This window comes from Antechinus flavipes, chromosome 5 (assembly GCF_016432865.1).
Source record: "Antechinus flavipes isolate AdamAnt ecotype Samford, QLD, Australia chromosome 5, AdamAnt_v2, whole genome shotgun sequence".
NCBI lineage: Eukaryota > Metazoa > Chordata > Mammalia > Dasyuromorphia > Dasyuridae > Antechinus > Antechinus flavipes.
Window position 1 is genome coordinate 289,450,796 of NC_067402.1, and position 21,873 is coordinate 289,472,668.

Sequence of the window (21,873 nt, forward strand, 5' to 3'; positions counted from 1 at the left end):
GGGGCTCAGTCACCCGCGGAGAGATGACAGCTGACCCGCGGGAGCCGAGGAGGAGGCCGGCAAGGGGGAAAGGATCGGTGGGAAGAGAAGGCCCAGAACGGAGCCTTGGGGAGACAGGAACGGAAAAGCAGCAAAGAAGGAGCAGGAGCCGTCACCGCAGGCCCCATCTGCTGCTCTGGCTGATAAACAATGCTCACAATTGCCGGAGCTTGCCAAGAGCTGTCACATATGCTGTTCTCATGCGAGTCTCAGATGGGCCTCGAGGTGGGCAGGGCCCAGCAGGAGGGCCTGGACCGATGAGATCACTGCTGCAAACAGCTCCCCTCCCCAGTCTGGCTCTCAGAAAACTTTAGCCTGACCCATAATGCATATTATTATTTTTTCCAGATTATAGCTATATTTATTTCCTAAAGAAATCTTATTTATGGGCATGGACCCAAATCGAGAGCTTTGTAACCATCCTTCAAGGCTCAGCAAATCGGTAGAGTGTAAGCTCCTTGAGGGCAGGGCGGCCTTTGTTTTTCGTTGTTTTTCCCAGGGTATCCCGGTGCCCGGCTGGTTCCTTTTTGTTTCAGCCCTGAGACTTCTGGCAATGAGGAGGCTTTGATTACCGTGGCAGCTGCTCCACGGCCTACGGCCCAAGAGAGTTTTGTGGGAGAAGGGCCAAACGCACCTTCACTAATGTGCCCCATCCAGTGCCCAGGGGCGCCAGCCCGTGTGTGGCCGGGGCAGAATTTGGGTCCAGCTCTTCCTGGCCGTCGGAGGGCCTGACTTCCCTGGCTTTCCCCAGTCAGGAGGCCGTTAGCCCAGCACCTAGTGGGGGCTTTTTACCGGTCTATGGAATTTTTTCATAGTAGGGCCTTTTCCCACCACTGCAGATTCCACCCTCTCTATGCCTTTAGTGGTTGGACTTATGATATCCCACCCAACCAAAACTAAAAGGAAGCTTGGTATAGGGAAAAGAGGAGATCTGGGTCCCAGTCTCAGTTTCCTGCTCTGTAAAATGGCCCACAAGTTTCCTTGCAGATCCCAAATTTTGGGTGTTGCAATCCTAGTTCTCCCCAGGGAGATGGCCCATTAACTGAGCTTTGATGTAGACCAAGGAGCACAGGGGAGGAGGGGGAGCAAGAGGAGGAAGTGCATTCCTGGCAGGCAGGTCTTTAACGGTCTGAGTGACCTGGGGTCCACTAACTTGCTTTCTGAAGGATTCTGGTAGCTGTATTTCCATGGAATTGGAATTTATTTTTCTTGACTTAACGTGTTCTGAGAAAGGGTCCATGGGCTTCACTAGAATGTCTGCCCACAGAGAGGGAGGGGCTCCTGGTCTGGAGGGAGCCACAGCAGGTTCTGGGGAAAGTAGTGGTGATTAGAGGTTTGGAGGTTATTTTGGTGCTGAAAGGAGCTGATGCAATAGCCAGGATGGAAGCTGACCCGGGGTAGTGATGAAGGAAAAGGAGGGGCCTGGAACCCAGAGGGCTAGCCTGGACTCAGCCCTGCTCCCCAGGTGCAGCCTGGGTAACTCTCCCAGGATGTGTCACCTGCCAGGGGCTGATTTGCATCAACAGGAGTTTCTGCTCTGGGACTTTCCCAGACTGATGAAATTACAGGTTCAGAACTCAAAAAGGAATTAGTCACGGCAAATGAGAGGTGGACTTGGCAGGGGCTGGAAACTTGGAGGGAACAGAATCATGGGAAAGGGTGTGAGGGGAAAGATGGCCGATTCCAGCTTGTAACCTGTGGGGAGGCTCTGCTTCCTCCTGAACCGGCTGGTCCCTCTTGAGGGTCCCTCGAAAGCCCTGAGTGTCCTGATTAGGGAGGCTGCATACAGGAGGTGCTCAATGAGCAGGCCTTAAAGGAGGCCAGGGTAAGCTGATACTCCCACAGCTTCTAGCAGGCAGAGGAGGAAGGGAGGGGGCAACAGCACCTAGGGAGGGGACGCTGGGAGCCAAGATCTGCAGGTGGGAGGGAGGGAGTGAAGAAACCTAGGATGGGCCCTTTGAGGGATGAGCAATTGCTCTTGTCTTTATCAGAAAGCCAGACATAAGGTTTAATAGATACTAGCTGTTTACCTCTGGATCCCACTAATAGTGCCTGGAAGCCTGTGGGATTTGAATCCTGTTCTCAGGGGTTGAATCTGGTTATGGAAATTTATAGGCTTTAGGGTTGAGGGTTAACTCCCATCCAACCTTTTAGTTTTTTTTTTTCCCTCAATTTTTTTCTAATTAATCAATTCTTTCTAATTTCTAATTCTAGTTTTTTCATTTATAGCTTTAGGTTAACCCCTACCCAACCTTTTAAATTTCTTTTTTTCCTCATTTTTTCTAATTAAACTAATTTTCTAATTAACCAATTCTTTCTAATTTCTAATTCTAATTTTTTCATTTATAGGCTTTAGGTTAACTCCTATCCAACCTTTTAGTTTTTTTCCTCATTTTTTTTCTAATTAAATTAATTTTCTAATTAATCAATTCTTTCTAATTCTAATTTTTTTCATTTACAGGCTTTAGGGATGAGGGTTAATCCCTATCCAACCTTTTAATTTCTTTTTTCCCCTCAATTTTTTTTCTTATTACATGTGAATTTCTTTCATTTGCTTTTTTTTTTTTCATTTTGAGTTCCAAATTCTCTTTCCCTTAACCCTCATTGAAAAAACAAGCAATTTGATAGAGATTATCCATTTGCAATCATTCAAAACATATTTCCCTATTAGTCATATTGTGAAAGAAAACAGACAAAACAACGTAAAAACCAGTAAGCTTCAGTCTGCATTGAGGTTCCCCGAGTTCTTCTCTGGAGGTGGAGAGCATTTTTCACTATAAGGTTAGATTGTCTAGGATCATTGTACTGTCGGGAATCGCTGTCATTCATAGTTGATCATCGATGTTACTGTGTACAACGTTGCTCTGGTTCTGCTCACTTCAGTTTGCATCCGTACATGTCAGTCTTTCCGGGTTTTTCTGAGAGCATCCTGCTTGTCATTTCTTATAGGACAATAGTATCCCATCCACAACTAGCTTTGATTTTTTTTTAACTATCTGTTCATATCCTTTGATCATTTATCGATTATAAATTTGACTCGTTTCTCTGTATGTGATAAGTGGGGCCTATATCGGAGACATTCGCTATAATTTTTTCCTCTCGTTTTCTACTTTCCTTCTGCTCTTTGGCTGCATTGCTTTTGTTTGTGCCAAACCTTTTTTAATCGAATGTAACCAGAATGATGTTTTACGTCCTGTGATGTTTTCTGTGTCTTGCGGGGACCTAAGTTCGACCCCCCATCTGTAGCCAGCTTCAAATTGTACAGAACAGGGACCTGAAGTAGGAGAGGAGCTTGACCAAGGACAGACGGCTGGAAAGGTCGTAGATTGAGAGCTGGGAAAGGCCTTAGAGTCAGAGCCCGCACTTGCCCCCTCCTCCATTTTACAGGATGAGGAAACTGAGGCACAGCAAGTGACCGAGGGGAGACGGGAATCCGGCCCTGCCGTCCCTCGGCTGCAGTCCGACGCTCTCATCTCTCCGGGGTCGGGCTTTAGTGCCCTAGGGTTGGATGCCCCCCCGGCCGGGATCCGGTACTGCAGGCGCTCCCCCCCCCTCCCCCCGGCCGGGATCCGGTGCCCCGGGCGCTCCCCCGGCCGGGATCCGGTACTGCAGGCGCTCCCCCCCCCTCCCCCCGGCCGGGATCCGCTGCCCCGCGCGCTCCCCCGTCCGGGATCCGCTGCTCCAGGCGCTCCCCCCGGCCGGGCTCCGGTACTGCAGGCGCTCCCCCGGCCGGGCTCCGGTGCCCCGCGCGCTCCCCCCGGCCGGGCTCCGGTACTGCAGGCGCTCCCCCGGCCGGGCTCCGGTGCCCCGCGCGCTCCCCCGGCCGGGCTCCGGTACTGCAGGCGCTCCCCCGGCCGGGCTCCGGTGCCCCGCGCGCTCCCCCGGCCGGGCTCCGGTACTGCAGGCGCTCCCCCGGCCGGGCTCCGGTGCCCCGCGCGCTCCCCCCGGCCGGGCTCCGGTACTGCAGGCGCTCCCCCGGCCGGGCTCCGGTGCCCCGCGCGCTCCCCCGGCCGGGCTCCGGTACTGCAGGCGCTCCCCCGGCCGGGCTCCGGTGCCCCGCGCGCTCCCCCGTCCGGGATCCGCTGCCCCGCGCGCTCCCCCGTCCGGGATCCGCTGCCCCAGGCGCTCCCCCCGGCCGGGCTCCGGTACTGCAGGGCTCCCCCGGCCGGGCTCCGGTACTGCAGGCGCTCCCCCGGCCGGGCTCCGGTGCCCCGCGCGCTCCCCCGGCCGGGCTCCGGTACTGCAGGCGCTCCCCCGGCCGGGCTCCGGTACTGCAGGCGCTTCCCCCGGCCGGGATCCGGTGCCCCGCGCGCTCCCCAGGCTCGGACCGCCCACCAGCGGCTGCGGTCCCTACAACAGTGGGGCTGAAAGTTACAGGGGCCGGGAGGCGGGGCCGGGGGCGGGGCTGGGACCGCGGACTACAAACCGGGGGCTGCCGGGAGGAAGTGACGCCCGGCAGGCGGCGAGGAGGCTGGACGCGGCGGGAGGCGCGAGAGCGGGAGCGGGGACTGTGGCAGCTGTAGCGGCCGCAGCCGAAGCGGCAGAAGCAGAAGCGGCGGCGGCCCCGGCGCCCCCAGAGCGCCCCTCGCCGCGGCCCCATGCGGGCCCCCCGCACCCCCCACTGAAGAGGCCCACGGCGAGCACGTGGGCGGCTGCTGCCCGGGAGGGGGCTCGGGCCGGGTGGGTAGGTGGCTGGCGCTCGCCCCGAACTTGGGAGGGGGAAGGGGCGCCGGGATCTCGGGGGGACCCCGCAGGCTCCGCCCCGGGCCAGTCTTGGCTTTGCCAACTTCTTGTTAGTGTGCCGGGACAAGTCACCCCGCCTCAGTTTCCTCATCTGTAAAGCGGGCTTGCACCGGATGACCTTTAGGGCGCCTTCCCAACATCTAACAGGTCATTCCTTGACCTCTGGTGGGAGGGGCAGCTCCCTCCGCATCTGCTCCGCCCGTGGGCTGGTCGGGGGGAGGGGGTGGAAATCGGCGGAAGAGAAGAGGCTTTGGGAAAGATAGCTGGGGAGGAGGCAGCCCCGCGCGTGCCAGCTGGGACCCGGCAGTGCCATGGCTGGCTGGGCGTGCTTGGGAGCCCCCCCAGCCCTGTTGGGGCTCTGCCTTTGGAGCAGGCATACAGCAGGTGCTTAATAGAGCTTGCCGTGGTCCTCCCCTCCCCCACCCTCTGCACACCTGGCCCAAGGTACTTCCTCTCCTTCCTGCGCTAGTTCTTTGGGGGCCGCAGCTGGGACTGGTGTCGCGCAGCCCCAGCCGCTCCCCGGCCCCTTTAACTCCTTCCCTGCCGGGCTCCCTGCGGCTGGCAGGCCGCCTCCTTCCCCAGTCCCTCATCTTGGGAGAATCAGGCGAGCTGCCCCTGCCTCAGTTCACTCCCCCGTGAGACAGAGCCTCCTGGTGGCCCTGAACCTGCCAGAATTTATTTGGGTCAGGCTCTGCCAACGCCAGAGAGAACAGCCTTTCTCTCCCGTTCTGCCTTCTCTCGTCCCTTTAGTCCTTTGCAGGCTCCCTCACCTTAGGCGAGCTGCCCCTGCCTCAGTTCACTCCCCTGTGAGACAGGCTCCTTATGGCCCGGGTTCAGCCAGAGTTGATTCAGGTCAGGCTGTGCCTCCCGCCCTGCGTTCCCTTGTCCCTTCCTATGACAGTAGTAGTGAGGACGGGGCATTTGTGTGGCGCCCTTGCCCTGCCTCATGACCCGATTCCTGATGGTTCTCTTTCTGAGTCTCAGTTTCTTCACCTGTAGAATGGGCATAATTGGGCGCACCCTGTCTTCCTCATAAAACTCTGTAAGCCTCCCGGGGCTATAAATGTCAATCGTTTGGGTTATTATTTCCCTGTATCCTTGCCTCTCCTTAAAGTGGGTCCCACAAGCCTCTGCCAGCTCCTTGCTGATAACAAAACCAGCGTGCTTTTCTTAAGGTGACTGAGATTATCCCACAGCCTGCTCTTCGATTGTCTGTGCTACGGACTGGCCCCTTCTCTAGCCGGGAGGATTAGGAGCTGGGGAGTTTAGAGATCATGTGATCCAACCTTTTTTACTACAGGGGAAACTGAGGCCGGGGGAAGGGAAGAGACTCGTCCAACATCCGATAGCTTGTGCGGGGCGCAGTCGGATTCAGATCCAGCAGGAGCAGAGGGGAGGCCCCCGCAGTTCTCCCAGTGGGGCTGCCCTCACTCTCACTTTCTCTGCCTTCCAGGGCCCGGATCATGGACCTCTCCCAGCTCTGCGCTTTCTGCTGGCTGCTGATGCTGGCCGGCGCGGGGGCATCGGACCCAGCCAGGACCAACCCGCCTCCGAGCTTGGAGATCTGTATCCTTCCTTTGGCGGCGGTGGCTGGCCGTGGGGGAGGCTGGCGGGGAGAGGCCGTGTGCAAACGCTAAGTGCGACTCTAGGCTAGAGATGGCAGCAGTGGGAGGTCAGCAATGGCAGGAAGGCATCAGAATGAAGGAGATGGGGAAGGGTTCGAGCCTGGGGAGATTTAAGCTGGAACTTGGCAATGACGAGGGAAGGCTTGCCAGGCAGGGGGCACAGCCAGGGCAAATGCCTGGAGTCGGGAGATAGAGTCTCCTGTTCATGGAACAGCCAGGAGGGTTTAATAAGCCGGGCTTAGCCCAAGCCCCTTATTGTTTATAGGTGGAAGTTGGTCATGGGGTGAAGGGATTTGTCCAAGGTGGGATTTGAATCTGGGTCCTTTGATGATTGAGCCTGTGCCCTTTCCAAAGGATCAGGCCCACTTTCCCCCCAAAGACTCTGTGAAGGAGGTACTTCAGGGACTATTATCACCTTAGTACAGATGAGAAGACTGAGGCTCACACAGAGGGATTGGTTTGTCCAAGATTACATGGCTAGCGAGTGTCATTCATTCAACAAACAGTGTCTTCTGTGTATTGGGACCCAATAGGAAACGCAGTAGAGAGAGCACTGGGTTCAGTCAGGAAGAGAGTTCAAATCCTGTCTCAGACGTTAGCTATAGGAGTCTGGGCAAGTCAGGGACCTCTGCCTGCCTCAGTTTCCCTAATTGCAAACTAGAAATAATACCATCACCTCCCTCCTTGGATTGTTGTGAGAATCTCCCTTTGCACAGATCTGGAACATAATAAACCCTTAAAAAAAATGCTTGTTTCCTTCCTAATGAGTTCTATTGTTTAGATAAGACATTGTAGCTTCCCACACATGGCCCAGTTCCAGCCATTCTGAACCTCTCTCTCTGTTTCTCTCTGTCTGTCTCTCTCTCCTTCTCCCTCCCTCCTTCCCTCTCTTTCTCCCTCACTCTGTCTTCCATCCCCCTTTTTCTTTTTTTCTATCTCTCTGTCTCTCCTTCCTTCATTTCTCTCTATCTCTCTCCCTTCCTCTCTGTTTCTCTCTCTCCGTCTCTCCTTCTCCCTTCCCTCCTCCTTTTTCTTTCTTCCTCCCTTTTTCTTGCTCTCTCATATACACACATTTCTAGATGTCTCTCTCTTTCACACACACACACACACACACGCCCTTATTTTCTCACCTGCCATTAGCTCCACTGGTAGAACACATTCTCGGCGGGCAGGGCCGGTTTCCTCTCCGTCCTTGCCCCTGCTCGGTGCCCTGGGAGGTTGGCAATAAAAGGGCGTTTCACGGGGCGAGGGGTCCCGGCCTTAACCAGGGCCTCAGACAAGAAGCTGTTCGCGGTGAAACGCAAGGACCAGATGAAGGCCCTGAAGAACCTCGTCGAGCTGAACGACGTCCACCAGCAGTACAAGATCATCGACGTCATGCTCAAAGGCCTCTTCAAGGTCAGCCCTCAGAGCGGGTCCAGGACGGGCAACCCCGTGAGATGGGGACTTTGGTATTATTGACCCCATTCAAGGATGAGTAAATTGAGGTCTGCCCAGGGAGTAAGGGCCATTTGTGAGCTCTGATCGCAGGGGGGAGGCTCCCTGCAGCCCTGCTTCCTTAGGGGACTGGCTCCAGGCCCCTTCTTCTGTGAGCATTATTAAGCGCCTGCTGTTGGCCAGGAATTGTGCCCAGAAGGAGTTTCAGTCTCTGGGAGGAGCAGTTACACAGACAGGTAAACAGACCAAGTCAGAGAGGTCTGGGTGGGAGCTGGAAGCACCTGAGCCAGGCAGGAAGGAGCCAGGGAGATCCTCCAGGTCTGAGACAGGCCACTCATGGTCATAGAACGGCAGCAAGGCCAGTCCTGCCGGTACGTCCAGTGTGGGAGGGGGCGATCGGGGAAAGCCAGCCTAGAAGGCCCTCGGAGCCTCGCTCGCTTGACCAGTGATATCCCGGTGAGTGTTCCCAGAGCCGCAGGGCTGGGGGCTCCTTTGCCTAGTAGGTGTGGGGCAGCCCTCCCTGAGCCCCGGGCTTCTCCCTCCCATGTTACAGACACAAGTGGCTTGTGGAACAGGGGAGTTCTCATTGGCCAGCCTCGGGGCCCTTTCTGCACTTCTGCCCTTTGACCTTACCACCTGCCGGGGTGAGAGCGGCGATTTCATCCATGCTGAGAGTTCAGCTCCGTCCCCCCTTCTCCAGGGGTTGCCGTCATGAAGAGCCTGGCTCTCCCGGGCAGGGGGATCACCTCCTGGCTCTGATCACCCTCCCCCAGCTTGTTTGCCCCACTCTGGGGGTGCGCTGCCTCTCCCCTCTTGCTCTGCTGAGGCAGGCAGAGGATCGGGGGTGGAGGGCAGCACCTGAGCCCCCTTACTGACTGACACAAGAAGCCTGGGGCTCCGTGTCAGGTTGAGAGGGAGACCCGGCCCTGGCCCCGGATCGAGAGAGACGAGATCCCCTTCTCACTTTCCCCATCTGTAATGCGGGAGCCGTTCTTGTGGCCCTTGAGTCCCCTCCTGAGCTGGGGGGTGGGGGGTGGAATTGTTCATGGCTTGATTAAGCGCCCACCACGTGCCGGGCACTGAGCTAAGTGATGGGCACACAGAGCAAAGCAAAAAGGGCGCTCACGGCTCCTCTCCGGTCCAGGACTGGGTGAGCCCGGCCTGGGTAAGACTTAGTTGGCAGCGTTGGAGCCTGGCCCAGCCCCCAAGCCTCCACCCCCTGAAGGTTCAGCGATTAGGGGGAGCTTCTGGACCCGCCCTTTGTACCTTGTTCCCCGTCCCAATCCCCCCATTGTGTCATCATGGTGGGATGTGGCAGAGCAGAGCCCGGGCCAGGGGCGGATTTCGGAGGATCCTCCGAAGGGGGAGGAAAGAGATAACTCCTCTTCACTTCTCCCACCTCTAGTGAGGGTTAGCTCTTGGCCCAGTTAGGACCGTGGGCCTCTCCGTGTGGCGGAGGAGGGTCCCGCGGCTACAAGACCAAGAGTCCTGTGCCAAACCCCAAGGGTGGCAGGGAGGGCAGTGACTGCAGGCAGAGGGAGGGACAGAGGGGAGGAGGGAAGGAAAGCTCTTCAATGCTTTTTATGTGCTGGGCGCCGGCCTGTGCAAACATTCTCATCCTCACAGCAACTCTAGGAGGTATTCTCCCCATTTTAAAGATAAGGAAGCTGAGGCAGACAGTGCTTAGGGGACTTGCCCAGGGTCCTACAGCTAGTAGGTATCTGAGGCTGGATTTGAATTCGGGTCCCAGTGCTCTGCACCGTGGTGCTCCCTGGCTGCCCCTTCCTAAAAAGCCAGATCTCAGTTTCCACATCTGTCAGATGAGAGGGTCAGTGATCCACCACGACTCTGGAGGACTTGGGGGGAACGCCTGTGTTAGCCACCCAAATGAGGGGGTGGAGGACTCCGGGCTCGGCTGGAGAAATGCTTCTGGGGGTGGGTTTGGTTGGATCTTGTCTAACGGGCGCTTCTCTTTCTCACTTTCACTGTGGGGGAGGGTGGATAGAGAGGCAGATTCTTGTTGTTTGGGGAAAAAAAAGACATTTAACTTTAAAAAAAAGAGAGAGATGATTGGTCTCCGACTTCTGGAGTCCCTGCTGGCTCTGAATTTGTGTAGCAGGATCTGCCTTTCTGGAGTCCCCTTCCTCCCCCTCCTTTCCTTCCTCCTCTTCCTCTATTCCCCTCCCCTCTTTTCCCTCCTTCCCTTTCTCTCCTCTCCCCCTTCTCCCTCTTCCTTCTTCTCTCCCTCTTCTCTCCCCTCTTCCTCCTTTCCCTTCTCTCTCTCTTCTTCTCCCCCTTCCTCCCCCCTCCCTAACCAGAACAGCCTAACCCCCTCCTGCCCCCATCTCCCAGGTGCTGGAGGACTCCCGGGCCGCCCTGGTGGCAGCCGACGTCTTCCCAGATGGGCCCTTCCCGGAGGACGAGAAGCTGAAGGACGGTAGGAAGCCCCCGCCCCTCTCTCTGTGTTATTATCACTATGGAAATACAGGCGGGGAATCAGAATCTGAGCTGGGGTGAGCTCAGGCAGGCCCTTGGCTCCCCTGGGTCTCGGTTCCTTTTCTGTCAGTCATGGGCCCCTGGGGCTGCCTGTCGGGTTCTTGGAGGCACGAGCCCGCGGCACCAGAACAGTGCTCTGACATCTCCCGTTCCCAGTCACTGCCGGGGAGGAGAGAGACCCTCGCTGGTTCTCTTTAAGGTGTAAAAAGTTGCGGACACATTTAGCCGTAAAGCTACGGGAGCCTGGCATGGATACACAGGAGCAGGTCAGGCGCAGGGGAGACCCACCGTGGGGACCCTGGGTTCAGCCCCACCCCCATTCTGCCAGGTATCCCAGTTTGTTGGATGCTGCTGCATCAGCAGGGATGAGGGAGCGCACAATTCCTGAAACAATCCAAACCCATCCCGATACACTTTGACAGAAAGCTCCGTCTGCATCCACTTCTTTTTCACCCCCACTTGACTTTCCCTTTTGCTCTGATTTCTCTCTCCCAACGTGATTTGTGAAGCAATGTGTATTAAAGATAAATACATTTACTAGGGGAAAAAAAAAGAATTACCAAAATAAGCTCTCGTCTATGAAGTGGGCACATTTTCCTAATCCCCTTTTGTGACTGTTCCTCCATTTTATGACCTTGTTTTTCTGGACTTTTCCCTCTTTCAGCCTTGTTTTTCTAGGTGCTCACACTAAGTTAAATGCTTTCATTCTAGACCTAGAAATAGCAATTAGGTCTTTCTGTTTTTGCTCATGTTAAAAATTGCTTTTCTTTCCCTCTCCCCATTTGGGAAAAAATAACCATAAATCCTTGCAACAAATATGCATAGTCAGAAAAAACAAATTCCATCCTCAGTTGAGGGAAAATAACCATAAATCCTTGCAACAGATACGCGTAGTCAGAAAAAACAAATCCCTGTGTCCAAAAATAGAGTTTCTTCTGCCCCCTGAGTCCATCTTCTCTTTGTCATCTCTGTTCTTCTGGGATTGACCTGATCAGAATGACCCGAGTCTTGTTTTTATTTTTATGTTAGTTTGCTATTGTATTACCTGCGGTAGATCTGCCCACCTTGTTCTTCCCCACTTATATAAGCCCTCTCAAATCTTTTCAAATCCATTTTGTCATTTCTTCGGGCATGCTATTCATATGCTGTAATTTGTTTATTCATTCTTAGTTGAGAGAGAATCCTTCACTCGCCATTTCTCCGCTTTACAAAAAGGGCTAAACCCACATGTACAAAAATAGAGAAATTTTGTTATGTTTCTTTTTCCTATTTTTTTAATCTCTGGGAAATATGCCTCGTAGTGGTACCTTCGAGTCAAAAGATTGGCAGAGTTGAATTAATTTTGAATTATGGCCTCTCAGAATGGCCGGATTAATTCCCAGCTCTACCAGCAATGCACGATGTGCCTGCTTTCCCACATCCCCTCCAACATTTGTCATTTCCATTTTTGTTTGGATCTGATGGATGTGAGATGGAACCTTGGAGTTGCTCTAATTTGCATTTTTCCTAATTATTATTTGGAGCATTTTTAAAATATGGCGGTATAAACTTTTGATTTCTTCCCTTGAGAACCTACACCATTTCTCAAATGGGGAATAGATCTTATTCTTATAAATGTGAATGTTCCCCATAGAACTTGGAAATGATACTAGAACATAAGTTCTAGGAACTGTCTTCTTTTCTCTGTTTCCCTAGTGTTTGGCACAATGCTCCTTTTATCTTCTCTGAGTCTTTTGGCTGTTTGTTTAAGGTCATGTTCTTTTCTTGCTACCCACGGATCAAAAAGTGGATTAATTCCTTGCTTCTCTAATTCGTTTAGAACGTTACCTACCCTTTGGGTTCTCGTTTTGTGGTGTATGGTGGGAGATGGTTAGTCCGTCCCTAGTTTCTGCCTAATTATTTTCCAAGGTGCTGCTAGATGTACGGGGGACAGACTCTAGATGTACTAGAGCATCTTCAGGGTTCAGAGCCGGGAGGGGGAAGCCGGAGAAGGGAGATGAACCCGGCTCTGGTCACCCTCTGCCCCACCCCCTTCCTTAGGTGACGATCACAGAGAAACATGGGCTTAAGCCCAGAGGGCCCTGTGAGGGGAGCCAGGATTTTTAGATGAGACTTGCCCAGTCACCGAGTGCCCCAGCCTGGAGGAGACAAGGGTCCCGGCAGTGGGCAGCAGGGGGTCCGGGAGATGAGAGCCGGCTCCCCCCGGCTCGGCGCTGACCCCGGCCCCCTCTCCCAGCCTTCTCTCACGTGGTGGAGAACACGGCCTTCTTCGGCGATGTCGCGCTGCGCTTCCCCAAGATCGTGCATCACTACTTTGACCGGAATTCCAACTGGAACCACCTGATCCGCTGGGGCATCAGCTTCTGCAACCAAACGGGCATCTTCGACCAGGGCACCTACTCCCAGCTTCTCAGCCTGGTGAGGCCCCCCGGGGCGGACAGGCGGGAAGCGGGATGGGTTCCCCGGCCCTTCCTCCTAGTCCTGGCTGACCCCTCCCAGTTCCGGCCCTCCTCCTGTTCCAGCCCAGCTCTGGAGTCACTCATACCACATGTAACATAGCTCCGATTTGTCCGGTGCTTTGAGGGTTAAGTCCTGGCTCTCCCATAGTGCCTCTTTTACAAATGAGAAGACTGATATCGAGCTATAATTTGGACCTTTGCCTTCCAGAACATCAGTACTTCTATATATTAGCTCTGCTGTCCTGGCTGGCTCAGTTTCCTTGTTTGTTGCATGGGGAGATGGCCTCCAAAGTCCTTCTGGCTCAGGCCCCTACGGTCCCACGAGCTGCATCAGCTCACAGGGCTGGATTTGAACCCCAGAACAGTTTCCGTTTTCTGCGAGACTTCCCAGCACACGTTTTACTAGGGGTGGACTCCGCGGAAGGCCCTGGACTGGGCTCCCTGCCTCTGGCGCCTCCAGTCTGGCCCCTCTCCCTTGAATCTCTCTCTGGTCTGCCCCTGGAGCCCCTCCTCCTCAGCCAGTCTGGGGTCCTGTGACCCTCCCCCTCCCCCGTGGGCTTTCCCATCTCTCCAGCCTTCTTCCCCAGGCATTTACATGCCAAAGAGACACCCTTTCCCCCACTGCCTTTGCTTTCACAAACTTGCCATTTTAATAGATAAATGGGGAAGGTCATCCGACCTGAGTGGCTACTTTTAGGAGCATCAGCTCTGAATTAAGCCCTAAAGGAAGAGACCAGAACAAAGCACGGGCAGGTAAACTGAGGCAGGCGACCCATGATGCTCTTTTGTTCTTGTGGCCCTGCAGATGGCTCAGGAGCTGGGGATTGGGGAGAGGTCCCCGGATTATAGGAATCCCTTTACAACAGACCACTCAGAGGTGAGTTGGGGCCCCCTGAGGACTGAGCGTTGGGCCGCCTTGCCCTCCTGGGAGGACGGAAAGAGAATTATTTAGATTTAAAAAAAAAAAAAGTTCATTGCCCCCTGTTCCCCTGAGGTTGAGTAGGGGTCGTGACTGGAGCTGTGACTTCAGGGAGGGCAGGAGGGCATTTCCTATGGTGCTTCAGAGTTGTCCGGAGCATTGAGAGCCCATGATCCCCTGGGGCCAGCGGGCTCGCACCCAGGTCTGCCTGGCTCTGGGACAGTGTTCCCTGCTTTCTCCAGTTACATAGAACACAGACCTGATAAATATGCGGGGATGGGACACCAGGAAGGGCCTGGGAATTCTGGTTCCTTTGGGAAAGGCGGCTGGGTCAGAAGCCCTCCTGGGAGGGAAGGTCCGGGCCGCTCCAAAGCCGCTCCCTTCTTTCCCGGCTAGACCTTCTCTGCTACGGACACCTTCCAGAAGGCCCTGAAGGACGAGGAGCGGCGCCGGAAGAAGGAGGAGAAGAGGAAGGAAATCCGGAAGGGCCCCCGAATCTCTCGCTCTCAGACGGAGTTATAGCCCCCTGCTTGCGCCCAGGCTGGCGGGCCGGGCTTCCCGAGGAGGAGGCAGTGGGGCTGAAGGACGGGCTGCCTTGCCTCCCTCAGTGGATGGAGGATCTCCTGGCCCACCGGGGGGCCGGCAGCTGAGACCGAGAGCCCTCATCCCAAAGCGAGGACCACGGTCCCTGTGGGACTAAGGACTCCCCAGCAGAAGGGGCCCAGGCTGCTCCTTTTAAGCCCGGAACCTTAATAAGCCCATTTTCTCCCTGGAGAATCGCTTGCTCTGCCAACCAAAGAAGTGGGCGGGCATCCTAGACTGAAGTGATCCAGGCTGGAGCCTCAGCCTGGCATCCCCTCGCCAAGAGAGCCACATCAGGGGCACCTGCCGGGCTCCCCCGCACAACCCGCCTTGCCAAATGAGCCCGTTTTTGCAAAGACACAATAAATTCAGCGAGTTTTTTGGATACATCTCTGGCCCCTAATATGATTCGGGAGGGGTGGGCATGGTTCCTGGATCCTGTGGCAGAGAGGGCAGCCCCTGGTGATGCTTTTAAAGGCAAAGGAAGAAGGAGCAGGGCCTAAGCAGCTGGGGGTATCCGGAGTGGAGCTGCCTGGACCTCCCGTGGCATTTGTCCCACTAGAGAGGGGTCTAGGCAGTGTGGCTGTCACCCCCCTGGCCCTCATGCTGCTTGGCACACAGCAGGTGCTTCGTAAATCCCTTCTCAGTGAGAGATTCAATCCAACAAAAGGATAAGCTCCTACTGTGTGCATGCAAAGATAGGAAACAACAGGCCTGCCCTGTAGGGTGGGGCCTCAAACTTTTTTGTGACCCCTTTTCACCCAGAATTGTTTTATTCAACCCCACGTGGGGAGATTTAAGAAGCTTTGGTTTGCAAGATTGGTTTTGAAAATAAAGAGCTTCAATTTAAACAAAAAAAAAGGAAATTAAGAAACACAAAACCAAAACAAGGTTTGGTCTGGGACAGGGCGGCTTAGCCTGAAGCCAAGAATAAAATTCATGAGGCTTAGAAAGAACTCTGAAAGTTCTTAATTTTCACTAATCTCATCTGAAAGCTAGTCAGTCCAGAAGCACTTATTAAGTACCTACTATGTGCTAAGCAGAAGTGCTGGGGATACCAAGAAAGGCAAAAACAACTTCTGTCCTCAAGGAGTTCACAATCTAACCTGGATTTCCCTCAAGTTTTTAAAAAAGAAGGGCTCCATGAGGCAAAAATACAGGTGTAGGCCGGCACTTTGGGGAGTCCCAGAGACTTCAGGGAGTACGTAAAATCAAAACCATTTTCCTACTAACGCTTGGCATTTTAATGTCGAATGTGGTGCCCCCGTAACTGTGGAAGAGAGCATTGGCTTCCTGGACGGGCCTCGGTATGGCCAGATGAAGGCCCGAGCTCCCTGAGGCCATTGCATTTCCAGATCTTGCCTCCCCTGAGAAGTGCATGGAAGGAGGGCAGATGAATCGAGGTCAGATGGTCATCTCTAGGGCTTTATCGCTGACCTTTGGCCTTAAAGAGCGACAGACTCTTCAAACATTTGTCGCGCCTGAAGGCAGTGGAGGAGCTGGGACTCGAAGGGGAAAGTCTATCCCGTCCTACTGGTGGGGTACCTGATCCCTTGGTCACCTGGAAAGGAGGATTTGTGTTAGATTTACGGGCCCTTCCATCTCCAGCTACGCTCCTGATGGTCAGGAGATCTGGGTTTGAGGCCCGGTGCTTACTTACACAGTTCTAAACTTGGGTTCGGTTTATAAATAGAAACAGATTCAAATCCTTGGGGTTGGAGCCCTCAAGCAGGCAAGCTGCTGAAATTTATGGAGCGCTTTTCAGAATCGGTTTTTTATAAATGAAATAAAATATGTTTATAATATCACACTGTAATAGCAATTAACGTGTTTCAAAATCCAAGTTCAGGGTCCCAGGTGAAGAGCACCCTCCTCTAAGGTATGATCTCTGCCCTGGGGAGGGTCACTCATCGGGGACTGGCTGGTCCCCGGCCTCAGGAATTGTTCTCGGCGACCGGAGGCTGCCAGTCCAGAAAGGGCCTTGGAGACCGAGGGGAGATCTGGTGTCCGAGGCGCCAACCTGGTTCCGAGATGTTCTCGGGTTCCCGGTCGGTTCTGGTTCTGCTGCCAGGTCACAGGCTCCGGGGGCCCAGTTTCCTTCTGTGGGAGCAGACGCCTTCTCAGGCCCATCCCAACCCTCACGGTCCATGGGTGACCTTGGTCAGGGTGGAGAAAGGCTGGTAAGGAGGAAGGGCTAAGGCTGATGCACCCCCTCCCCCAGGGGCTAGACCAGGGCGCCCAGCTGGGAAGGGCTTGGAACTCCGGGCTGCCACCTCGCTGCCCCACTGGCCCAGTTCTTACTGGTCCTACAGGGCCTGAGGCTCAGTCAGTATCAGGGGAAGCTGGGAGGAGCGTGGGAGACGAGACCTGGCCTGGGGACCATGAAGTTCAGATTCATGGTTTTACAGAGAAAGAAACAGGCACAGAGGTTAAGTGACCTGCCCAGGTCACCTGAGTAATAACTGATCAGGGATTCTGGGCTCACACTGTCCAGAAACTGTCAGGGAGATTCATGGGCTTTCAGTGGAAGTCTTATGGGGGGCCTGGAGTAACAGTTACCCAGACACGCTTTAAAAACTATGATATATGACATACACGTATACTAGTACACATATCACACATTATATGGTTGTAGGTGGATGGATACATAGAGATAGATACCGATAGATAGTTGGATGGTTGGATAGACATATAGATGGATGGATGGATGGATTGATATGGATTTAGAGCTGGGAAAAACTCCCACGCCCCCATTTTACAGATGATACTGAGGCTCGATGAGCGGAAATGATTTGCCCACACAGCTCTTAGGAACAAGAGGCCAATTTTGACCGCAGGCCTCCCTGACTCAGCTCTCCCAGGCTATTGTCAGCCATGCTGCTTCTCAGTTAAATGACCTGGGGGCAAATTCCTTCACCTTACTAACCCTCAGTCTCCTTATCTGATAAATGGGGTGATGTTACTTGCACTTGTGAAGAAAACAAACGCGATGGCCCGAAAGCTGTCACTACGGGGCCTTTGTTTGGCCTTTTCAGCCTCGGTCTGGCTCTGACCCAGGATTTGGAGGTACAAACAAGCCAGACCCATCTCCTGGTTCTTCAGATGGGGCCCAGAGAGGAGGTAACTGAGCTGTGACCCTTCGGTTTGGAACAAGGGGACTTAGGGGGGAATCTGCTCAGGAGGAAAAGAGATGTCAAGGTGGGCTGGACTGAGCTCACAAGGAAAGGAGAGAATATGAATGGCAGGAGATAAGAGCAGTTTCTGTAGAGTTCTCTTTTCCAGAACTGTGGGAACTGGGAAGGAAGGTGAATACCACCCCTCTCCGGCTTATAATTTGAGAGGAGACAAGCCAGGGCCCAGAAAAGGGGGAGAGCCTGCTAGAAACCCTTATTCTCTAAAGGGGGATCAGCCAAGCCAGCTCTCCCATTTCATAGAAGAGTACACTGAGAGCCAGCCTGGAAAAGTGACTTGCTCAGGCTTACACAGAATGGCAGGATCAAGATCTGGACCCTGGGCTTTCCATGATACCACAATGCATCACAATAGCGGGTAATTAAACGCATAATTACCAATTTTTTTCACTTATCAATTATTTATTTTTCTTCTTATCTTCTCCGGTGAATAAAGAAAAACCAAACCAGACCCAAAGCTTTGGAACCTGGAGGGTTCAGGCAGGACTGGCCCCGCTGGTGTGAGGGCTACTCCTCCACCTGTCAGCCCTCACGGTGGCTTCCAGAAGCTGCAGCACGGGCAGTCCCAGTACCACACCCCAGAAAACCCTCTCAGCAGAGGGTGAGCGTCCCCCATCCGTTAGGGAGCGAGGGGGGTGTCCCCCCCAAGCACGTGGACTGGGTGGGTGAAGAACGTTTGTTGCAATGGCCACAAAGGCGGCTGAAGCTGGCGCCGTGGGGCACTCAGAGCTTCAGACACTAAACGGGCACCGTATTCTGGGCCCTCGCCAGTTGTCCTGACTTCGGTTCAGCTGCTGCACTTTGATGACTCAGGAAGAGAAAGTGAGACACGTACGTTACATTTATCGTAAGTTACAATTTTAATTTACAATAAATTTAATTTATGAGCAAGTCAAGACACGACCTATGATGTCATTGGTCCTTCTGGAAAACAAAGGACTAACGAGGACATATGGTCCCGATTGGCCAGGCCAAAGTCCCCCGAGCCATCGTTGTCGGGGGCTAGGAGAACTACTGTGGCCTTTCCTGAACCCGTGGCTATCGTCCATCAGAACTGTTCCGTTTTTCAAAGATTGTCTTTATGGCGTGGTTACTGTATCAAGTACTCCCCTGTTCTCATTTCACGGTGAATCAGTTCATAAAAGTATTGTGAGGTTTCTCTGAAACTTTCTCCGCTAAGTGAGGGATCTGTAAAGCACTTAGCACCAGGACAAGGTCTCCCCCGGCACTGGGCCATCTCCAGTCTTCCTGGTCTGTGTCTGACCACTGGATCCAGATGTTCCAGAAGAGAAGGTGAAGCTGGTGATTTTGCCCGGCCCTCACTTAAGTATAACTCCCTTGCCTGACCCGGTATCATCTCCCTGACAGCGTGGGATGTTACTTCGGGAATGAAGTTCAAACACCACAATACCAGGTATATAATAGGTACTTAATAAATGCGTGTTTCCTTCCCTTATGGGATGTCACTTTGGGAATGAAGTTCAAACACCATGATGTATAGTATATAGTAGGTACTTAATAAATGCTTGTTTCCTTCTTTCTTCCTTGTCCTTTCTTCCCTCCTTCCAGCAAAATAGGAGTGATGGGAGAGCTGGGGATTTGGAAAGAGGGTCTGCCCTTGTTGGAATCTTTACAAACTGCTAACTAATTAGAGTTGATCTGATCTTACAAGAAGATGTTTTGGGCCAGAACCTGAAACAAGGTACTAAGTAGAACTAATTAATACAACGCTTGTGTTCACACCTTTACTCAACGGAGTTCACAAGTTTGCCAGCTTCACAAAGTAAACTTTGTAACTTGGTGAATTCACACCTCCCTTAAAGCTCTTTGGGCCAGAGAGCACTATGGGAGAAAACCCATAATCCCATTCTCTCAGAAGAGTCAGATATAAGGACAGTGATGAGAGATCTATTCCAGAATATTTTCCACTTCGCTGGCTGGTGGCAGAAGGAGAGTTTTCAGAGGATAAAGCTACAAGTGGAGAGTTCAGCGGACAAACAGATTCATCTTCCTCTCACCCCACTGTAGCTGGTGGCTGGGCTCCTGCACTTCCCCCACTGAGACCAAGCTGGTCTGAAAGACTAGCCAGAAAGCTAGCCGAGCCCCAAGTGAAGGAGGCAAGAGATTCATTCCATCTCTGTGCTGGTTGGAGGCTGAAGAAAACAGAGGCAGAGGCTGAAGGACCAGACCTTTGGATTTGGAGACAGTTGGAGGGCTCTAAGCTAAACCGGCTGGTTTTGAGAAGAACAAGAACTCCAAAATCCCCTCATAGTAACAATGTGGATCTTTGTTCAGGCCACCACCCAATCTCATTTATTAACTGCTGAGGTCTTCAGAGGAATGATAACAAATAATCCCCCAGGCGGGCAGGAAGAAGGCTCTGATAGAGATCGGCTTAGCTCCAGGCTCCCACCCTCTCGGGAGCTCCACCAGTAGGAAGTCCAAGATCTGATAACCCCGGAGCCCTCTGTCCACATCTCCAGCAGTCTCCCCTCCCCCGCCCTGCCAGAAATCCCAGTCTTGTCTCTGAGGTTAAATTTCCCCTATAAAATCTCTTTAGGGCTGTCCCATGGCCGCCGCCTTCCTTTGGGTCAGTCCTTTGGGCCAGCACCGGCTCCTGTTTCCTTCCCTTTCCCCCATGGAACGGGCATCTCCCCTAACCCCACTCTGCTTCTGAGCCCTACTTCCCCCCTTATGACTAACTTTCGGGGGCCAAGTCCCTTTCAGGATTTAAAGCCTGCCGGCTCACGAGTTCCCCTGAGGAACCGGTCTTTCCCAGGCTCTCCGACCCTATTTCACAACCGCCGTTCCCTCCGTTTCCCGCTGCGAACTCTCCACGTGAGCCAGGCCCGACTTTTGGCGTCTACGTGGCCACTTTGGTCTCGCGGGGCGTCATTCCCCAAGGCCAAGGGGAGTACAAGTTGGCCTCGGGAGAGATGGGCTCCGTCCCCGGCCTCCGGCCGTCCTAGTGGCTCGCGATGGCCCGAAGGGCCAGTCTCCTTCAGATGCCAGTCTTGCCGGTTTCCTCTATTCCAACATCCCATGAAGCTGGGAAGGACCGGGCTGGGGCAGAGCCCCGGTGCCCGGGGCCGGAACCAGGGGTTCTTTGGGAGGCCCATCTGTGGTTCCAGCCTGAGCAAGCTGGCCCGGGGGCAAGGAGCGGCTCGGGGGCAAGGAGCCGGGCCCGGGGGCAAGGAGCCGGCCCGGGGGCAAGGAGCCGGGCCCGGGGGCAAGGAGCGGCCCGGGGGCAAGGAGACGGCCCGGGGGCAAGGAGCGGCCGGGGGCAAGGAGCCGGGCCCGGGGGCAAGGCGCTGCCCCGGAAGTGCCGGTTCTCCCTCTCCGGGCGCTGGGCTTGCAGGTGAAGCTGGATGGACAGACGGACGGTGACCTCTCATCCGGCCGTCCCGACGGAGTGGTTTCCTGAGGCCCGAGGGTTCTTCGACCCAAATTTTGTGCCTCTGAAAATACCGATGGCGGGGGCCGGGGGCGGGGCTTCCCGAATTGCCCCCCATCTTTTTCCCCTCCCAGTAGTAGATGCTACGTTACTTTCGGGCCGCATCCTCTCCCCTCCCCCCAGAAAGTCCAACATCTGCAGGTTGTAAACACGCTCCGAGTCAAGCCGAGCCGACTGCCCCCCGAGCCTCCATCTGCGCTTGAAGCTGCAGCGCCGAGGCCGGAGCTAGCGCCTACCGACATTACTCCCAACACAAGCTGCCCCCTCTGCAGGGCGCACCTAGGGGTGCTAGTGACCCACTGCCCCATTTTACAGATGAGAACACTGAGAGCCTCGAGAGGGAAGCGCCTGGCCCCGCGTCCCCCAGGGAAGAGTGGGGAGAGGGGTAACGAGGAGGGGGGTAACGAGGAGGGAAATGCGCGGCCTCGGGGGTCCGAGCTGGGGCACCTCCCCCACTCTGCTCAGATAGCCAGGGCCGGGGAAGGCAGAAGGACTCCAAGTTTCCCTGACGATCTAGGGGCGTATCCCATCTTCGTAGAGGTCGGGGGGGAGGGGAGGAAGACTGAGGAGGGCGGGGTCCGCTGAGCTGGGGAGTTAAAGGGGCGCCGAGCAGAAGTAACCGCGTGGGATAGGAGGGGAAGAAGGCGGAGCGGCCCCTTTAAAGCCGGGCGGGGGCGGGCGGCCGAGCCCCAGCCGCTTCCCGCTCCGATTCGCTGCGGGGGGGATGGGAGGGTGGTTCCAGGAGAGGGCGGGGTCCGGCCATGCAAATAGGAGCTGCTGATCGGTGACGCGCCATCACCCCACGCGCCGGGCCGTCTGCTCATTGGCCGCCGACAACCTGGTCTCATAGACAACAAACAACGAAGCGCGCGCTGGGAGGCGGGGCCTAAAGGGGGCGGGGGCGGGGAACCCCGCCCGCGAGGCCCCG

General features: G+C 54.7%; 1 protein-coding gene across 3 annotated transcripts; it reads left to right on the forward strand.

Moving 5' to 3' along the window:
- The first annotated feature begins 1,132 nt into the window (after positions 1-1,132).
- Positions 1,133-14,689, forward strand: CCDC134 (coiled-coil domain containing 134). Of its 3 annotated transcripts, none has more exons than XM_051962212.1 (7): positions 1,133-1,864; positions 6,236-6,348; positions 7,684-7,805; positions 10,197-10,281; positions 12,577-12,758; positions 13,605-13,676; positions 14,115-14,689. In XM_051962212.1, exons 2-7 carry the CDS (start codon positions 6,246-6,248, stop codon positions 14,238-14,240), a joined length of 690 nt encoding a protein of 229 aa, XP_051818172.1. In that variant the 5' UTR covers positions 1,133-1,864; positions 6,236-6,245; the 3' UTR covers positions 14,241-14,689. The 3 variants fall into 3 exon arrangements, with proteins under 3 accessions (XP_051818172.1, XP_051818171.1, XP_051818170.1); XM_051962211.1 differs by lacking the exon at positions 1,133-1,864 and adding an exon at positions 4,516-4,719; XM_051962210.1 differs by lacking the exon at positions 1,133-1,864 and adding an exon at positions 4,517-4,723.
- The last annotated feature ends 7,184 nt before the right edge of the window (positions 14,690-21,873 follow it).

Bases quoted from the DNA above. Each gene is read 5' to 3' on its own strand.
- CCDC134 (XM_051962212.1), top strand. From the start codon at position 6,246: ATGGACCTCTCCCAGCTCTGCGCTTTCTGCTGGCTGCTGATGCTGGCC. The intron at 6,349-7,683 runs GTATCCTTCCTT...CCAGGGCCTCAG, and splicing joins GCCTCCGAGCTTGGAGATCT to ACAAGAAGCTGTTCGCGGTG. The intron at 12,759-13,604 runs GTGAGGCCCCCC...GTGGCCCTGCAG, and splicing joins ACTCCCAGCTTCTCAGCCTG to ATGGCTCAGGAGCTGGGGAT.